At 48.1% G+C, this 19,577-nt stretch overlaps 1 protein-coding gene across 1 annotated transcript; it reads right to left on the reverse strand.

The window, feature by feature from the left end:
• Nucleotides 1-1,976: 1,976 nt before the first annotated feature.
• tacr1a (tachykinin receptor 1a) lies at nt 1,977-13,095 on the reverse strand. The gene is made up of 5 exons (XM_049002790.1): nt 12,187-13,095; nt 8,291-8,485; nt 3,562-3,712; nt 3,285-3,481; nt 1,977-2,857 (listed from the first exon to the last, which is right to left on the reverse strand). Exons 1-5 carry the CDS (start codon nt 12,588-12,590, stop codon nt 2,548-2,550), a joined length of 1,257 nt encoding a protein of 418 aa, XP_048858747.1. The 5' UTR covers nt 12,591-13,095; the 3' UTR covers nt 1,977-2,547.
• Nucleotides 13,096-19,577: the final 6,482 nt, after the last annotated feature.

Here is a 19,577-nt window from a genome sequence, read left to right on the forward strand (position 1 = left end):
ACAATACATCATACTCCACTGTACACACTTTTAAGCAAAAGGATTTATCTAAAGTTAACTGGCAACTTTGGCTTAGAACAACAGAGCACAATACTGACCTCTTCGTAACACTGGAACTCGGTAAGGTTTGCGATACATCAAACATCTATGGCATGACACATTGCCTCACCAGTATTTAGGTTGTAGTAAACCCATGTGATTGGCTGATGTACTGCACATGGGCCATCTGATTGGTTCTTTTATTGTACATGGGCCATCTAATTGGCTGGTGCAGTTTTGGCTGGTCACTCAGCATGGCAGTATGTGAAACAGACTGTCATCCAAACACTGTGGTCAAATATAAAACATGCTCATCTGATACGATAAAGATGCAAATGAGACTTCATCAGCAGTGGATATCAAATCTCCAGATAGTCTGATGCCCTTTGGGATCACTGAACGTGTAATGAAAACAGATGCACAGTTAACAATTTGCCTGTGCCAAGACAAACACATTTTGTTTTAGAAAAATACGTAGCTTGAATTTCCACCTCTGCACCCATCGTCCCCCCCCCCCCCCCCCCCCAACAAGGCATTGCTAGCACAGATGCTCTTCTGACAAACCGCTGAGGTTAGCGTAGATCACGTCACCGGCACGAGAGATCCATGCCAGCCAGCATGCTGCTTACCACCGGCGGGCCTGTCACCTGCCGGCAGCCTTGCACTGATGGGCGTTTCACACCTGCCCGTGTGACCAACGAGTCATTCGAGTTTTCGGACTGTTTGTCTGCTCAGTTTTATTGAGATAAATCAGAAACGCTACTGAAACCACATTAGGAATCTCAGCCAATCCTGACACACGAGGCCCAGCAGGGACAGATGCCTGGGCTTTTCCCTGGAAATCCACTCTGCTCTCAGTAAACGAACCAAAACAGAACCAGGTACCGGTGGACGGCTGGACTGTGCTGAATGTGAAACGGCCCTGTCTATGCGGTCTACACAGAGATGGTACCGGAACCTCAGGATCCCCTCTCGGTTGGGGCGTCCCAATTCTGTTTGAACCGGGAAGAACCGAGCCTTGCAGGCTGCCAGATGGCCCCAGTGATCCAATGTGTGCTGGTACACATCCTACAAAGAGGCAACCTAAAAAGCAGCACCCCCTGGGGGAAACAATGTAAAACTGCGGTACCAGGAACGCTGATGCCCAGCGACCAGGCTCTGTCTGAAGGCCACATCTGCACAGACAAGGAGGGCTGACATGGAGGGCCAGTGAGGACACACTCCTCACACACCCCCCAGATGACATACCGTCCTCCACCACAGTGAGGCGCTCCTTCACCTCCCACACATGTGCGTGTGTGAGCATCCTGGGTGTCTGTGTGTTCCTGTGGTATATGTGTGTGTGTGTGTCTGTTGTTGTGATAACCCCCCCCCCCCCCCAAGTCTGTAATTAGCTTGATTGGCCCGAGAGCCAGGCTCGGTCCTGATGAGAGCATTCAAGGAGACATCAGGGCTGCTGTGATTGACAGGCCTGACGCTCGCGTCTCTGAATGACACCTGAGGCATCGTAATAAACAGCTTGTCTCAAAGAACGGCAATTTGTGTAGAAAAATCTTTTGAAATCCCTTTACAAAAAGAGATTTCATTGCACATAAATTTCTTCCAGGTTTTGAACGTCAGTTTGATCGGTAAAAATCAAATTTGCTGAATCCTCATTCAATTTCATGGGTCAGATTGGGCTTATTGCTTGTGGGGTGGGATGACCCCACTTCCTGTGATATGGGGGGGGGTGTAAGGAAGGTGAGGCAGTAGGACCCGTCCACAGGGAACACCCAGGCATCACAAATAGTTTCCATGAGGTTCAGTGTGTAAACCCCGTCATTGTGTTCCTACAGGACTGGGGAGTGTTGGTAAGCCCAGTAATCTGTGACAACAGGTGTAACACAAGCCCCCCCGTCCCCCTATGATGCCCCCCTCTCGTCCCCCTGTGATGCCTCCCCGCCTTCTCCTTTCTCCCATTTCTCTGCCTCCCCACAAACAGCAGTATGATACCATTAAGACCTCCCCACATTCTATATAAAGCGGGGGGACACTGGCAAAGCATGCCGGGAGTGCCCCCCCGCTGCCCGCCTGAGTGCCAGGCTGTGAAACACAAAGCCGGCACCCAGCAGACATAGTCTGGGGTGCAATGGCTGTCCATCTCAGTCCCGTCAGTGCGAGGAGCTGCACCTCCCACTGCCCGCCAGCAGAGTGCGCTGCTCACAGGGCGGAGATTCCAGCGATTCTCCTCTTCATTGTCAATGTCCTGAAACTACGTTAGTGTCGCCCCACTGTGGAGTGGGCTGACTGCACTGAGAACAGCATCACACGTCCAGCATTACGTCCTGAAACAGGCAGCGGGGCCTCCTTGGGCAGTGCGTCAGAATTCTTACTGGAGGTGCGAACCTGGGCTGGGGGATTGGTGTGAGGTAGGGAGGCACTATGCAATAATGAAGCCGCACCAAGCACAGGGGAGGCATATAGGAGACACAGAGGAGGCGCAGGGGAGGTGCAGGGGAGGGACGGCCTCTAGGCCAGGTGGCTGCTGGAGTAGAAGCTGGAGGACTCAGAGACAGTCTTGGAGATACTGCGAGACGAGGAGCCGTTGGAGGCCAGGTCCGGGGAGGGCTGGCATGCCAAGGCCGCTGCTCGGGCCCGTAGCTCGTGCTCATCCTCCCCAGGGGGCATCACCATGGATACGGTGGTCTCCATGCGGCTGGCTTTGTACACGCTGGTCTGGGTCTGAAGGTAGCGGGTGGACTTCAGCTCCAGGCCCTCGTAGGAGCTCTCGGGCACACAGGGGCACCAGCGGAACACCTGCCTGAACCCTTCGCGGAATCTAAGGGGAATATTTACCGGGGAAAAAAGAAGAAGATGATGATGAAAAAAGAAGAAAACAGATGCAGGCTGACGTGCCCATCAATGCCGAGAGTGTTTGCAGTAATTCCGAGTCCACAGGGATGTTAGGGTATTGACAGCTTTCATGGCCAATACTCTGTCTGAGGCTCTTTGTTCATCTGTTTCTGTGAATTTGTGCCAAACGAAGGAGGAGAAGGAGAGCCCAGGCATGCAGCAGCTGGAAGCCAGAGATGGCAGCCGAACACCAAGGGGGCCAGTGGGTCTAATGCTGTACGCTTGTTTTTGCTGTAACCTGATTGGCACTCTTAAAATAAGCAGTTGTTTACATGGGTAAAAACTGCACATTGCTTAGATTACATGGTCACTCAGGCATTTACATGGTGGGTAAGGGGAAGGGGGCGAGTTACCTGTCATTGAGGCAGCAGTAGATGATGGGGTTGTACATGGTGGAGCTCATGGCCAGCCACATGATGGCGAGGTAGACCTGCTGGATGAAGGTCTCCTCAAAGAGGTGTGGGAAGAACTCGTAAAGCAGGAAATAGACATGGTATGGCAGCCAGCAGGTGGCGAATGTGCACACCACCACGATCATCATCTTCACCACCTGGGGAAGCAGGGCAGACATTGATATTAGCTCAGGTATTGGGCGACCACTGCTGACGACCTGACGCCACGACGGGGTACCTTCCGCTTGGCGGTCAGCTGCTCCCGGTAGCGGTCTGATGAGTCTCCCGGGATCTCGCTGGCCCACAGGGTGAGGCCCACAACCAGGTAGGCACAGCCCATCACCAGCAAGGGCAGGAAGTAGATGAGGGCTGCCACACAAACGTAGTACCTGGCCAGAGACACACACATACACCTCAAAAAGGGAAGGGAGGCAGGAAGGAGTCGTATGGGGGTCCATAAGGGTCATTGGGGGGTCTGAGAGGACTGATATCGGGGTCCATGAGGGTCATTATGGGGGACTGACAGGACTGTTATGGGGGTCCATGAGGGTCATTATGGGGGACTGACAGGACTGATATGGGGGTCCATGAGGGTCATTATGGGGGACTGACAGGACTGATATGGGGGTAAATGAAGGTCATTATGGAGGCCCAACAGGACTGATATGGGGGTCCATGAGGGTCATTATGGGGTACTGACAGGACTAATTTGGGGGTCCATGAGGGTCATTATGGGGGACTGACAGGACTGATATGGGGGTCCATAAGGGTCATTATGGGGGACTGACAGGACTGATATGGGGGTCCATGAAGGTCATTATGGAGGCCCAACAGAACTGATATGGGGGTCCATGAAGGTCATTATGGGGGACTGACAGGACTGATTTGGGGGTCCATGAGGGTCATTATGGGGGACTGACAGGACTGATTTGGGGGTCCATGAGGGTCATTATGGGGGACTGACAGGACTGATTTGGGGGTCCATGAGGGTCATTATGGGGGACTGACAGGACTGATCTGGGGGTCCATGAGGGTCATTATGGGGGACTAAGTAGTTTACATCACAGTCGAAAAGTCTCAGAATAGCATTAGTATAATGGAGCTAGATGCCCCTTCCCCCATAAATCCTCGCTGTTAAACTTTGCCACCAGGAGCAGACTGGCACAGTCCCATGTCGATGCTGTGCCAGCATGTCTGTCTTTAATCAGAGAATCACGCTGCTCTCAGGGCCTGACTGTCAGCTGACTGACTGAGAGCCCCTTGCTGAGCGAGTCACTCCGTGCTCATTTGGGTTAATCACTCCTCACATGCGTGTGCTTCTGCAGGTAAACACGGCACACGCACACACACACACACACACCAGTGGAGGCACTGAGCAGGGTTCAAGTCCAAGAGCAGCTTAACTAGGCGTAGTGGGCCAGTGCTAATTGGACATCTTTGGCGTGTGGAGCAGGGAAGTGAGGCAAGGCCCTGGTGCCGAGATCTGCCACAGACCTGTGGGTCACACAGGCAGCCTGGCACTAACAGAATTAGGGACTCGGGACGGGCCTTGACGTGCTGTCACCCAGCCTCCAGAGGGAGCCGATCAGCACAGCCTGGGGAGCCACATTCTGAAGGCAGGCAGATCAGTTGCCCAACTGGGGATTCCCCCCGCCCTGCACTAACCCCGCAAACCCCCCCCCAAACCCCCCACATGTCTGCTGTCACAGGTGCTCGTAGTCCCTGTGCGTGGGGCCAATTAGAAAAAAGGCTGGCTGTCTGCATGCAAACTGCAAACAACATACGAGACCACATAGTATGTTTGTGCGTGTGTGTGTGTCTATGCGTCTGTCTGTGTGTCTGTTTATGTCTGTGTGGGTCTGTGTCTCCGTGTGTCTCTCTGTCTGTATGTACAGTCCTGTGCAAAAGTCTTAGGCAGTCCAAAGAAATGTTTAAAACTGTTTATCTGGGTAGCAAGTGTACTTTGGCTTAGAACAAAAAACACAATTTAACATTAGAACATGTGCAAATTAAGAGTAACATGATAAAAACTAGTAATAATTTCTTCTGTTTTCTAAAAAGTTGTGATGTCCAGTTGGATGGTTAGATGAACCCAAACTTCTCCTCAGGGGCACCTCAGCCTGTCATGACCCAGCTCGTCGGCTCCTCGTGTGTGCCACGCCCCCTGATTACCCACATGTACTTCCCTGATCGTCTCCAGCTTTGTCCACTTACTTTGATTAGTCCCGTCCTATTTAAGTCCTGGTCTTAGCTGTTTGCCCTGTCCGTCATTGATGTTGCTGTGCGTCAGTGCCCTGCCCTGCCCTGCCCTGCCCTGCCCTGCCCTGCCCTGCCCTGCCCTGCCCTGCCCTGCCCTGCCCTGCCTTGCCTTGCCTTGCCTTGCCTTAGCCCCTCAATAAACCCCCAGTTTTTGCCTGAAATCAGCCTGTCTGCCTACTCCATACCTACCGACCCACACGATCGCCGTTCCTCTCAACCCTGATCGTGACACAGCCATTCTATGATTTTGTTAAATTTCACCAACAGCTCAATTAAATAATTAAATATATTGGTTTAAAAAGTCAGTGACAGATTGACTAGCTGTATGAGGCGTGCTAGTGGCCAAGTCAAAAAATACATGGCTGCATTGGACGGTCGCTGCAAATACTAGGATGATTTTAGCAGAGGTTCTGAAATGGCGAAGCTGACACACTTTGACAGGCATAATATCACAGTTTTACACCAACATGAGGAAAATCTAAACATCATTTTCTTTGCCTGCCTAAGACTTTTGCACAGTACTGTACATCTGTCTGTGTGTCTATGTCTGCCTGTGTGTTTGTCTGCATGTTTGTGTCTGTGTGTCTGTCTGTTTGCATGTATATCTATTTATGTCTGTGTATGTGTTTGTCTAGGTTTGTCTGTGTATAAATCTGCATGTTTGTTTGTGTCTGTCTGTCTGGGTCTGTGTGTCTGTCTTTGTCTGCATATGTGTGTCTCTGTCTGTCTGTGTGTCTGTCTGTTTGCATGTATATCTGTCTGTGTCTGTGTCTGTGATTGTCTCTGTCCGGGTCTGTGTGTGTGTCTTTCTCTGTATCTCTATGTCTATGTCTGTCTGCATGTGCCTGTCCCTGCATGTTTGTCTGTGTCTGTGTGTGTGATTGCTGCAATATGTGGGAGCTTAAGTTACTACCCACTGGCTATTAATATCACCAGAGCTCAGCTCCCGGAACAGCACACAGACATCAACGGTCCATGAATCAGAGAGTATGTCACTTGGTAATCAGACAGCGGACATGACGCCGTTCCCCTGACCGCCTTGGCCACTGATGGGGAAGCTTCCTCAGTCACTCCCGCCCGGTGATGTGCAGCTGATTTTGGCAGCGCTAGCTGTTAGCCGGCCGCTAATGGCACGCGGCGAAGGCGGTTTTCAAATGGGATGGGGTGTGGGAGCCTGTCCGCACAACCGGGGGGGCCTAATTAGGCGGCGCTTCTGGTTCCCCCGCAGAGAATCCCCCCCTGGCCCACGCTGACGCCTACTGGCTGAACTGATCTCCAGGACGACAGCCCATCAGCCTGAGGATGACTGAAAAAGGCCCACAGACAGCCATCAAGGTCTCGCAGCTTCTCTGTCCTCAGCACCCCTGCACCGCCGTCAGTCTTAAACGGGCACGAAAGCCAGAGACAACACTCACATTGCCGCGTCTGCCAGTCTCATGTCCCTGGGGTGCCAGCTCAAGTCACGCCCCTGCGTTTGCACCCGTGAGCGAGGAAGCAGCCAATCAGGGAGGCACGGAGCCACCTACGAGGTGCGGACCGCTATCTGCCGCAAAGTAGCGAGGGTGTGTGGCTCAGCGGGCAGGAACGCGCTGCACTGATGAAAAGGTGAATTATCCGTCCTGGGGGAGCACCGCTTAGAGAAATGCCAGCTGATTACATTTGAATTCGCTGCATCCTCAGTACTGTTTATCCCAAACAACTGTGTTCTTCATCCAAAGTTCAAGCCCCCCCCCTCCCAAAAAAGGCCTCGGGCAGAATGAGCTAATGCAATACTTATATATAAATATATGTGTATAATAAACCCCCCGAGAGATGCGGCTAATTGTGGAGCAGGAGACGTGGTCCTTTCATCACAGCCTCATTGCAGTCGACACAGCTCGGCCCAACGGGAGGATTTAAAAACAAACACAAACATAACCAGAGGGGAGCCAGCACAGTCTACATTTGTTCGGAGTCGTTACAGCTTTTAATTATGTACTTTGTGTTCACTTCCTGCACACCGTCGCATGAGATCCTTGCGGTTACACGTGACAGGAACATTCACGGAGTGTCAGTCTGCCAGTGTGCCGCACGGGTGCGTGTGTAATGTTACCCTGGCAGAGCCGGAGCCAAAATGAACAGAATGTTCTAGCAACTAAGACTGCACTGCCCCTACTGAAACAGGGATCCTAACACAATACACCAGGGTCATCACCTTGACCTGCGGGCTCAGGACCTGGGAATGCTTATTTGTGTAGCATGAAACCCGGAAAGTCGGTTTGGAAAAGCCAGGGCAGGAGCGTCACTGTGTTGTCACTATTGACTGAGTGATATCCGTCATCTCACATTATCCTGTATGATGTCATATAGTGTATCTATACATAGGCTACCCTTCTGCTTCAGTACTGACTGTATATATTTATTTATACGTATGCAAATGTCAGTAGGTTAGATAAGCAAAATCTCCTTCAGTTATTCATATTTTAAAAGTAAAATTCTGGAAAATATTGGGTAGGACAAACACCACTTTTTTCAATATTGGGTGGGATGTGACCCCCCCCCCCCCCCCCGATATGGGGGTCTATGAGGGCCTATGGCTAAATGTAAGTAGACAAACATAAAATCCATTTAAACTGCGGGACTTTAAGTCCAACACATTATCCGGCTAAGCAAGGAAACCCTGCTCGATCGATGATACAGGTCTCAGGGTGGCCGTGAGAGAAACTCACATCTTCTTGAAGTTCCAGACGACATACTCTGGCCAGTCGATGTAGCAGACGACGCGTCCGGGAAGCTGGGCCGTGCTGGAGTAGTAATACTGGGGGAAGGCCAGGAGCAGTGCCAGGATCCAGATCACCCCCACCACCAGCTTGGTCTCCGTGGACGACATGCGCTGCTGCAGGGGGTGTATGATGGCCACATACCTGGGGACAGACAGGGGTGGCGTGGGTCAGTGTGGACATGGCAGCCTGCTTTCCCCCTTGTCTCTCCAAACACGATCAGAGAGTGATCTCACTCCCAGAAGAGCTTGTGGTTATTTATATAATAACTGAAACTTTATTGATCCCTGTGGGGAAGCTGTCTTTATCCCTCCCTCAACTTGCTCTTCGCCGAGTAAGTTGTCCGTGAAGGGCAGTCACCTGTTTGGGCACCCAGAGAGCGGTTAAGGGCCTTGCTGAAAAACCTGCAGACAGGCTGAGGCTGGGTTTGAACCTGCGACCTTCTGATTACAGACACACAGGCTTAGCCCACAGAGCCACACGCTGCCCGAATATACCTCCTATATATGTGTCTGTGTGTCTCATGGAGAGCAAGAAGGGATCGGTGAAAAAACAATGTCGCATGGGGATTGATAAGGTATCACAAATCTCTTCTGTTCTAAATCAGTCACATAACATGGCTGTGGTAGGTGGGGCGAGACCCATTGCATTTTCACTTGAGCGAGTGAAGAGCCCTTTAACATGCCAGCACGCTGCACAGGCTCTCGGCGCGAAGGATTCACATGCCGGGAAGCTGATCTGCCAGCGGCGGGACGTTTGGCAGGTCAGAAACTTCACATGCCACCTATGGGGAATCTCCAGGCCTGCGACATGCAGGAAGTGCTGCTTCTGTCTCAGGATATTTGCATACTGGTGCATATTTACTCATATACTCATATTTTTATTAGGTTACATTTAAGTACCCTCTTCTGGGCAAAACAGGGCATTAATTGGAGTCCGGAAGCATCTTAATCACAGAGATTTTACTGAATAGGTCACAGTGATATTACATTACTAAACTGTGCACAATTTTTAAACATGAGACACCAATTAAATGGATGTGTTAGTGTACGAAGGTTTTAGGTGGGTCTTTGGCCTGTTGGTGAAGAGTATGCCGCCCCCCCCGTGCTCATCACACAATCCACCCAATCCAACTATCCATACTGCGTTTGGGTGTAATAACCTGACGAGCTCCGTGCTGCACAGCACAGGGTAAATCCTCCAAGTCTCACAAAGACCCATTCAGACCCAGACTCTGACACACCTGCCTCCCAGCAAACGAGCTTCTCCTAATTAACTGCGACACAGACCGGCTACTCCTGAGCCTTGATGTTCCATGTGGAGGCATCAGTAAAGACAGACGTCAACCACGTGTCCGACGTGCATTGAATCTCCTTCACTCCGTGTGCTTAAAGGGCACCTATCATGCTATGAATGAGAATCTGTAGATCCTGTGGTGTGGGTAAGGGTCTGCAGTCCATGAATCAGAGATGAGGGCCTCCACAGCGTGAGTCAGGGAGTCCAGCAGAGCCACGGACAGCTATTTCCATGCAGTAAGAGATCAGAAGCACGGAGAGTGTATGCGTGAGGGCTAAGATTTCATTGCTCCAGTGAAGAGACCAATTAGATGGAGAGATGCTGCCAGATCGCAGCACATTGACCTCGCAGCAAAACCCATCAATCAGAGACACCGTCGGAGCATGTCTGTATAGGGAAAACAGTGAGAGACTCCGCCTGCGGCAGAGATGAGCAAGAACACAGGTTTGCTTTCAATGTTAGCCAGGATCAAATCATCCTCGAACCCTGTGCCCCCTAAACATACATGGTACTCCCACAATACATGTCCCTCCGCCCCATAGCCAAAGCTACGCCCTTGCAGCTGAGAGACAGGCATATGGAGAAGTGATTTTCATTTCTGGCTCATAAATATGAAGTCAAGGGGGCACAGGTGACTGTCCAGAGGAGCAGCACGACGCAGAGAGAGGGAGCAACGCCAGGGATGAGGCGGACGGGTGAGGTACGGACCATGCGGCCATGACAGCGACAGGGGGTCATGTGACAGGCTGCTTCCCTGGAGCTGTGTGGCATGCAGGCGCCGCCATGCGCCGCCTCCGGGTGGAAGGTGCGGCTGATCTGAGAGCAGCTGCAGGCCTCTCGGGGCTGGCGGCTCGACATTCTCGCGCGTATTCATAGCACAGAGTGAACGGTACGAAGGTCGCTGTGGCAAGAGCAGAAAGCTTAAGGTAACGGCTGCTGAAGCCCCTTCGAGACCCACCCACCCCTCCCCACCTCATATCTCCCCATCCGCCTTAATGGGTGCAGTCTCACTCCACCCCCACTGTTCTACTCAGGTGACTATTTAAAGGCCACCGACAGCCCCCTGGGGGGGCCCTGCATTTTTATGGACAGCAACAGGATGCCGAGATAAGCACTTCGAAGCCAGGACCATCGCTAGTCTTGGACCTTCATAATTATTTTCACTCTTCTTAACTCTTAAATTGTAATAATTTGAAGGTCGTGTCTGTGCCTCGAGATTAGAAATCAGCAGAGTGAACAAAAACACTTTCCATTCTTATCGTGTTTCCTTTGTGAGCATAAAGCCTTCTTTTGTCGATTAAGGTTAGGGAAACAATGTACTTCGTTTAAATTATTTATCTAGTAGCGAGTAGGTAGTAAATGTACAAAAGCAATGATTACCATTTCAGTTATTGTTATATATTGCAGGCTCTAAGATTAAACATAAACGCACTAGAGCGCTGATTCTGTACAGTTCTGTTTACAAGTTTATTCCTGTGTTTCCCAACCTACAGTCTCTTTTAAACCGTGACACTTTCCACGACGACTTGCATTGACTGTGACCCGAATTTAGTGTTTTACTGTAACTTTTGCAGAGCGTGTGCCGTGCGTAAAAAATACTCACACGCACACACGCGTACACGCTCGCGAACACACGCATGCACACAAACACACAGAAACAGACAACGGCTGACGACTAATTTGCTTAGAAGAACAGCCATCATTGCATTTATAAAAAACGCGCTATTACTGGTCCTTCCGACTAGTTCATACTAAATTATCAATAACAAAGAAACATCCTGCCCGAATACGCCTCTTAAAATGCATATTAAACCAGTACATATTCACCTTTAAGTCATTGGTATTAACATATATAACAACGGGCTGCCCAAATCCCTACTGGGCAAACACCGTATTCGATATTTTACTTCATTCTACCTGATGCATAAGAGGTGTTAAACAGTCTATTTTTTATTCACCGTTATAATTCTTTAGTCTATGTACCGCTATACTTGAGCTTTTTACAGCAACTCGTAATAGTGGAGTGGAAGAACCATTACGAACGCTTCTGTCTCATCAAATGAGTTTCATGGCGAAGAACTTCACGTTTTACTCGCATCACGGTCTATTTTTTGGAGAAGACTGGAAAACATTTAGAAAAACCAACAAACCCGACTTTTTAATATGCATTTAGTTTTCTGAGTTACTTGTTATATTTGGATTATGTGTTTGGTTTCTAGAAATATTAATTTTCTGTACGGGTTTGTAAATTTGGAAACTGACGCGACGGACAATGAAGTACATTATGTTTCAATTAGTGAGATTATCGGTAAGTAAGAAATGTATTATTAGATTTATCATTTATTATCGAATGCAGATGAAAACATCTTTAAATCCTGACCTTTTCATGAGCACATGAATGAGCGAATGTGCGGGGAGGAGAGGGTAGACCGCTCCGAGCCCACGCACGGAGGGGGTAGCAGCACGGAGCCCACACCACACGGACAGCAGGGACGTCAGCCCGGCAGAGACATGCATGGGAACGAGCAGAAACGTGCAGAGATGGTCACCTGTCCAGCGCTATAGCCGTCATTGAGTAGATGCTGGCGAAGACAGCCGCGATGGGGAAGAAGTTGTGGAAGCGGCAGTACACCAGCCCGAAGTACCACTCGTTGTGCACGGCATAGGTGAAGTTGATCACGGTGTTAAAGGCAGACATGGACGCTTCGGCGAAAGCCAGGTTAACAAGAAAATAGTTGGTCACCGTCCGCATGCGTTTGTGCGCCAAAATGATCCATATCACCACCACGTTGCCCACCACGGACACGATGACGATGCTGCTGTACGCGATCGCCCACAGCACTATCCTCCACGCCGGCTGGACGAACTGGTTCCAGTATTCGTCGGTGCCGTTCAGACCGGACATGTTGCTCCAGTTGCCTGGAGGGTCCGTCGTGGGGAACATGGGATCCATTTACCGTATGCTTTATGTGGTTAATTTGCGTTGGCAAATTTCAAACTTTTACTTAAAAACTCTGGTGTTTCGGTCAATAAAACAGTAGCTTTTAAGAACATTAATATCTGAATATGCCTAATGTTTATGGGAAGGTTCAAGTTATGAAAACACATTAAAAGCGACAGAGAAAAAAGCGCATGTGTCCAGGTGTACGGGTCCTCAGTATCCTCCCGGTCCGGGTGCCCGGTCCAGCCAGTCGGTCGCTGGCCGTTTTCTGGGTGAATCTGTGGATGGTGGAGGGTTTCTGCCCCTGTCACATTAGTAAAGAGGAGGACCCTGGAGCTTTGCGCAGCGCCCAGAAAGCTAAAACTGGACCGGACCGCACTGAGGCGATGATTCTCTTCTTAAAGCCTTGTGAGGAAAATCTATGTCCGATTTACCTAATCGTACCGTTTACCTTTAATCTGTACTAAAAATATATATCGTTGTAGGCGCCCAAGTTTCCATTGTTTAAATGTAACGATTTCAGACCTTCGCTGTAAAATAAGAGTCACTCCCGTTATTTAGCATAAGCAGCTTGCCAACCACACCCCCATCCCCGTATTTCACTTCCCCCGTCTCCCCCATCTCTGTCCCCCACGGGCCCCCGTCTCCTTCATTGGATCAATGAGTAGCCTAATTATGAATGAGGGGCGTAAGAAACAGTGTAGGTTTGTGTGTATACACGCGTGATTCCCGCAGAAACACAGATGCAGCCTTCAGCGCCTTATTGACCCGTGTGTGAGTACTTGTGTCTGTGTGTGTATATATATCTGTATGTGCAGTGTGTGTGCGACTATGTATATGTGTTACAGCCTCCTGAATGTAGTTGTGTGTGTGTGCGAATTACAGCCTTTTGTGCGTACTGCATGTATGTAACATACTCCGTGAGTAATTCCTAGTATGTTACAACCTTATATGTATGTTACAGCCTCCTTTGAGTTTTACAGCCTTCCCTGTTTATTTGTGTGTGTGTGTGTGTGTGTGTATGTGTTACAGCTTCCTGTATGTAGTTGTGTGTGTGTGAAAGAGAGAGAGAATTACAGCCTTTTGTGCGTATTGCGTGCATGTAACATACTTCTTCGTGAGTATTTCTGAGTATGTTACAACCTTATAGGTGTGTTACAGCCTCCTTTGAGTTTTACAGTCTTCCCTGTGTATTTGTGCGTGTGTGTGCGAGTGTTACATTGCCCATATCTTTCTGTGTACTTCTTATTAGCCAGTCAGTCCTAAGCGATCTCACTTTAGAGCGTGATGCTGTTTACAACAGAGAGAAACATTCACTGAGCGTTTCCTTCGCGCAGATATCGCTACTAGTCTTATTTATACATTAATTAAACTGGGGATGGTGTTTCCGGTCTGAAGCAACAGGAAAGGCGAAAGCAATTAAATGACAAGTGACATCAAGAGAAGACGGACGCATGGTAACATGAAAGGAGTGGAGCAGAATGTGACCTCACCCTTTAATCGACATAGCAGCCTTGAGGTGAAACCCACTAAAATTTTGCAAAGATGTTTTGATTATTCCAGCAGGTTTGCTGGTTTTCATTTTTTTCGCGTTAGATTTTTAAATATTGTTTTTCGTTTGGGTCAGGATGTGGTCTTCGCATTTTCAAGTCTGCTTAAACTACTTCTTACTACATCCCGCCTATGATACAGGTGTCCGCTCTTCAGGTTTACACATTTCTGCCTCCAAGGCGAATGCAGAAGTTACACAAATAAACTCATTTGGTACACACATTAAAAGCGAACAAACCTGCTATTTGGATTTTAAGAAGTAAAAACAGAAAGACGGATTAAAGGGCACATTCGTGGTCTTTGTCAAAAGGAAATGTGGCGCGGGTACAGATCCGAATAAATAAGGGGAATAATCCCCGAATGAACGACTCCTTATCCAACGTAAAACCCAATTACTTCCTCTAGTGGAGACTTTGAAAATAGCACCGTCATCATCATGGAGGCGCTCTTCAACTAGAGAAATGCGGATGATTTCTGAATACCATCCAACGGCTCGTGCACAAACACACTTTGCTTAAGTCAGATTTATACAAAAGACTCAATGTTGGTTATTCACTATTTGCATTACAGTTGATCCAGCAAAGGTTTCTCGTGCTCCTTTCTGTCACGGAGACTTTTTCATTCTAAAAGCTCTGCTCTTCAGAGTGTGTCAGGGAGCATAGTAATCAGGAACTGATCAAACACTCCTGTCACCCACGTACAGGGACACAGACATTCCCTCAGAGCCCAAAAACATCCTCAGCTTCTTTAGACTTGTCTGCACCATAATTGCTACGCAGCATCTCAAAGAATCAGAAATATACATTTATTTAACATATAATTTTTATCTAAAGTAACATTCAATTGAGAAACCAGGGTTGGCTAGTTCCTGGAGCAATTGAAGTTAAGGACCTTGCGCTGGGGGGGGAGGGGGGGCATGGTCACAGAACCCAGAAACTGGCCCAACTGAATATCAGTGGGTTCATAGTTTGAGGACCCAGCGTTGTCACATCAATCCGCCTAGTGCATGGGTCATTGTGGTTCTACATGTGACTGGCTCTATTTGTGACTAACAGAATGATTTCACCTTATCACTTGATCAGCTAGTGACCTCTGTGTCTGTTAGCGGCCTGAGACTTGCAAGCAGCTAATCTATTAAACCCGGGACGAATCTGTCATTTCCAAGCACGAAATCAAAATGCAAAATGATGGCTTTAGCCAGCTGGGGTTTTATCTGTCTCCAGAGCACCTCTGGACTGGCTGGTGATCGAAAGTTAACGATCATGTCTGCCGCGGAGAGGCGCCAACTGTCACTCATGCCCCTGCTTATGAATATTCGCAGCAGCCCTCAGACAGCGGAGAACTGGAATATCACTTGCAGGAAATGGTCTGTCTCCATGATGCATTGTGCTAAAAGCATTCAGCACATGTGTGCGCTTATGGGCGCCTCTGCTTTGCTCGTCATGGATGAAAGTATATTTCTGTCAATACCCCGATACCCAAGACCAGTCTGGTCACCAGAACTACGAGTCATGAAAATGTTCTTTCAGATATTGCCTCTTGGCCAAGGTTAAATTCATTTTCTGATTACAAATCTTGAATTTATTCCATAGGCATTATGGGATACATTATGTAGAGGCGAGATATCTCTTCACGGTCCCGTTTGATGGGCGGTTATTAAAAAATGAATGCTTGGATGGATGGATTAACATAAATTCATAAAGTGTTAGATAAAGGTCTGCGCTGCCTAATTTATTCCCTGAGCTGTAAATAAAATCTCTAGTCTGTCGGTAGTCACTGCTGTGCACACGGTAATTCGTTCACTCGGGTCGGTGTAACCTAAGTTGGTTAAAGTGATTCTGGTTTGAGGAGTTTTTGCTGCACCACTGCTGAACTTACTGAATTAATATAGCCTCTACTGTTATCTTCTTATTAGCAACAGGGCTCAAAATGAGATTCAAAAATAAAGGAAAGCTTAGATAAACCAAGGACATGACTTGTGCAAATTTGGCTACAGGCTGCTGAGGGGCTGGAGCAGAGCCAGAGCAGGGACCCGTGATGGTCGGTAATTACCTCCCCGTGAGCACTTTGCCTTGCCTCTGACACCCTGCTGTTTTTGGGTGGGAGAGCCAGCATACTGCCATGCTAAAGCAGCCGGCATGAAGCGCGTCGGGGAGCACCAGGGCTGGGGGAAAGACCCGGAATCTCTATTCAGCATTTTAGTATCTTATGAAATAGATTAAATCAGGTGTTCGATGTCACATGACTATGTCCTGTTAACAGACCACTCTAAACACCAGGCAAGCACTTCAGGATGGACAGACTAGCGACAGTGGGAAGCCTCTGTTTTCCTGGTAAGCTTTAGCCTTACCGGCTGTGGCACCTCTTAAAAGGAAGTGAAGCCTGTGATCGACTTACTGGCGACGAGTGAGACCATGAGGCCGGCCTCCAGCTTGCTCCCCGTCCCTCCTCACCCTCCTTCATGTCGTCTTCCTCCCAGACTGCCCTGCGCTGCCCTCCTGTCTCTCTTAAGCGTAATTCATTAGCAAACGCGTCCCCTGAATGTCACCCATTTGTTAGTACAGGACTGCAGCTCACTATTAATTTACCCCAGACAATAAGCTGGGCTGCTCAGCTCACAACCTTATAGTGCCGCTGCCTCCCACGCCCACTGCTGCTGTCTGCCCCACCTTTCACCCCCCCACAACCCCCCTCTCTCTCTCTCTCTCACACACACACACACTCTTTCTCTCTCATGCACAGAATAGGTTCCCATTATCTCCCAGTCCTCCATTTCTAAGGGGTCCTGTCATCTGCGTGAAAACTCTGGCTCTGTTTACTTTCTGCTTACTTTAATTAAAAACCCTTGTTGGGTCCCTGTTAAATAAATACAGGTATGGGCCCCAGTTAACAGTTTTTCTGAATTTCTAAAACACATTTCCTAAAATCTCTCTTTTTCGCAAAACACTGAGCAGGAATTCTAACATTCAAGCTGAGCTCACAAAACCTTTGACAAGTTTTGCAAAATCAATCTTCTCAAAACAATATTATCTTTGCTAAAAAAAAAAAAGTGCTTTCAGATCGTGCATCAAACCAGTCAATTAAATAAACACTACTGAGCGGTCATTACACACTATAGCAAGTAAATGAAAAAACTACCAGCCAAAACGGTTGCTGGCATGTAGAGAAACGCTTACTGTGGATGCATTTTTTTCGCATATTGAGCTGCAAAATTGGAAACCCCAGGACTATCCTACAGTATTTCTGAATAGCTGAAACACTAAAACCTTTTCTCTGAACCAAAAGCTCAGTGGCCTAAACTCATTTATTGAATCATTTTGGCAGAACCATAAACAACGTTCACCTAGTGAAACACAATTTGCAAAACTCTAAAGACATTCCCATGCAATAAAAAACATTTTTCACTACATTGCACTCGTGATGCATAATGGTGACCTGAAGTGGCAAAAGGTAACCTCAAATAATGACAACTGTCATAAATTAAAGACTATAACTCAAAATTGATCATACTATGATGTGATACAATCAATACAAACCGGTTCAAAGTGCACACAGGTTGTTGAATGTTCATGTCAACAATGGGCAGAACCTATCAGAGATGCAGAGGACGGATGCGTGTAAGGAGTGGGGTATGAGGAGGAAGAGGAGGGGGGCAAGAAGGAGGAAGAGGGGACTGAGGGAGAGGAACACAAAGAGTAGTAATTTCTGGTGAAATTCAAGCTACTGTTGTAGATCATGTTCTTGTCCATGGAATGACAATGAAGGAGGCAGGACGAAGAGTAAACCCAATATCAGCAGATCCTCAGGTACAGTATAAGTATTCTTTTTCATTGAAAGTTCACAATCCCCCTTTTACAAACGCTTCAGTAGACTGGGAGAAAAGTCCACCAGTATTTGTACTGTACTGCAAGAATATCTTCTAACTGCACATTTACTTTTTGTAGAATTGCAAGACCGCCACACGAGGGTGGAAGGACAGCTATGTTCACTCAGCAGCAAGGAGCCATTATAGTTGGCATGGTCTGTCAAAACAATACCATTAGACAGTGAGAAATACAGCAATGAGTTGTGGAAGACAACACAAACTTTGCAGGAATCCACAGTGTCAGCCTTTCCACCATCGACCATGTCCTCCACCGCAACAGGGTGCCCATGAAACAGGTGTACAGAGTGTCCTTTGAGCACTACTCGGGAAGTATCAAAGAGCTGAGATTTTACAGTTTTTCTCAGGCACTTAACTACATTGACCATGTCGTTAGTCCAAGTTGTCATTTCCAAATAAATATAAGCAAATCAGCAAACTTCTTTGCACAACAGAAACCACATTATCATTGCGTGCACATCACTTTTCATTGTTAAAGGATTTTTGCAAAACACTAGTCTCCATGATCATTTGGTAACAGCAAAATCATATCCTAGTGTCCGATTAAGCAATGAACTTCAAAATAGCGGCAGCTGCTGAATCCAAAACCCAAAGCACTAACGAAATTGGGCTTAACTTGCAATTAGTTGCACTGCTTGCTGCAAATCTAACTCTAATTCACTAATAAGTTGCTAATAGGGTATAAAAATAGTAAGAATGAGGTGAAATTTTTAACACACCATGGAACAAGGCCGGAGAGGATGTGGACGTAGGTTTGGAGGAGGAAATGGTGGGCAACGTCAGAGACAACCGAGAACATTGGTCAGGAGCTGAGATACCAATATGTACAGGTAAAAGGTCATATGTTTACTGTACATGAGCGCAGGACCTGTGAAATTTCATATGTATTCATGTGTTCCCTTTGGGATGGATGTTGTGATTTCAGAGGATCATGGAGCTCGAGTTCAGTGCTGAACCTCCTATATTCTTGTATGTGGATGAAACTGGCTTCAATCTGGCCAAGACCAGGAGGCGTGGGAGGAATATCATTGGGCAACGAGCAGCAGTGTCGATACCAGGGCAGAGAGGTGCAAACATTATAATGTGGATAGGTATGTCAGAGACCGGCCCGGTGGTATTCATCCCAACAGTTGGGCCATATAACTCTGAGAAGCATATTGCTTTGCTTGATGAGCTTTACGGAGCACTTCTGGAGTCTGAGGGGAGAGAAGATGCTACAGTCACAGCTCAGCATTATGCTGTCATATGGGACAATGTTCCTTTCCATCACACAGCTGCCGTGAGGGACTGGTGTGTCGTTCATCCACACATCGCAATGGAATTCCTACCCCCATATTCTCCATTCCTCAATCCAATTAAAGAATTCTTTTCTGCATTGCGATGGAAAGTCTATGATCTGCATCCATATGAGGAACGGTCACTTTTAGGTGCCATGACGGAGGCATGTAGAGCGGCCACAGCGGCAGTCTGCCAAGGCTTCTAGGAGGGTTTTCTCACGATGTTTTACCAGGGAAAATATTGTTTGCGATGTTGATGAAAACATGTGGCCTGATTTCAGAGATCAA

Source organism: Brienomyrus brachyistius, chromosome 2 (assembly GCF_023856365.1).
Source record: "Brienomyrus brachyistius isolate T26 chromosome 2, BBRACH_0.4, whole genome shotgun sequence".
NCBI lineage: Eukaryota > Metazoa > Chordata > Actinopteri > Osteoglossiformes > Mormyridae > Brienomyrus > Brienomyrus brachyistius.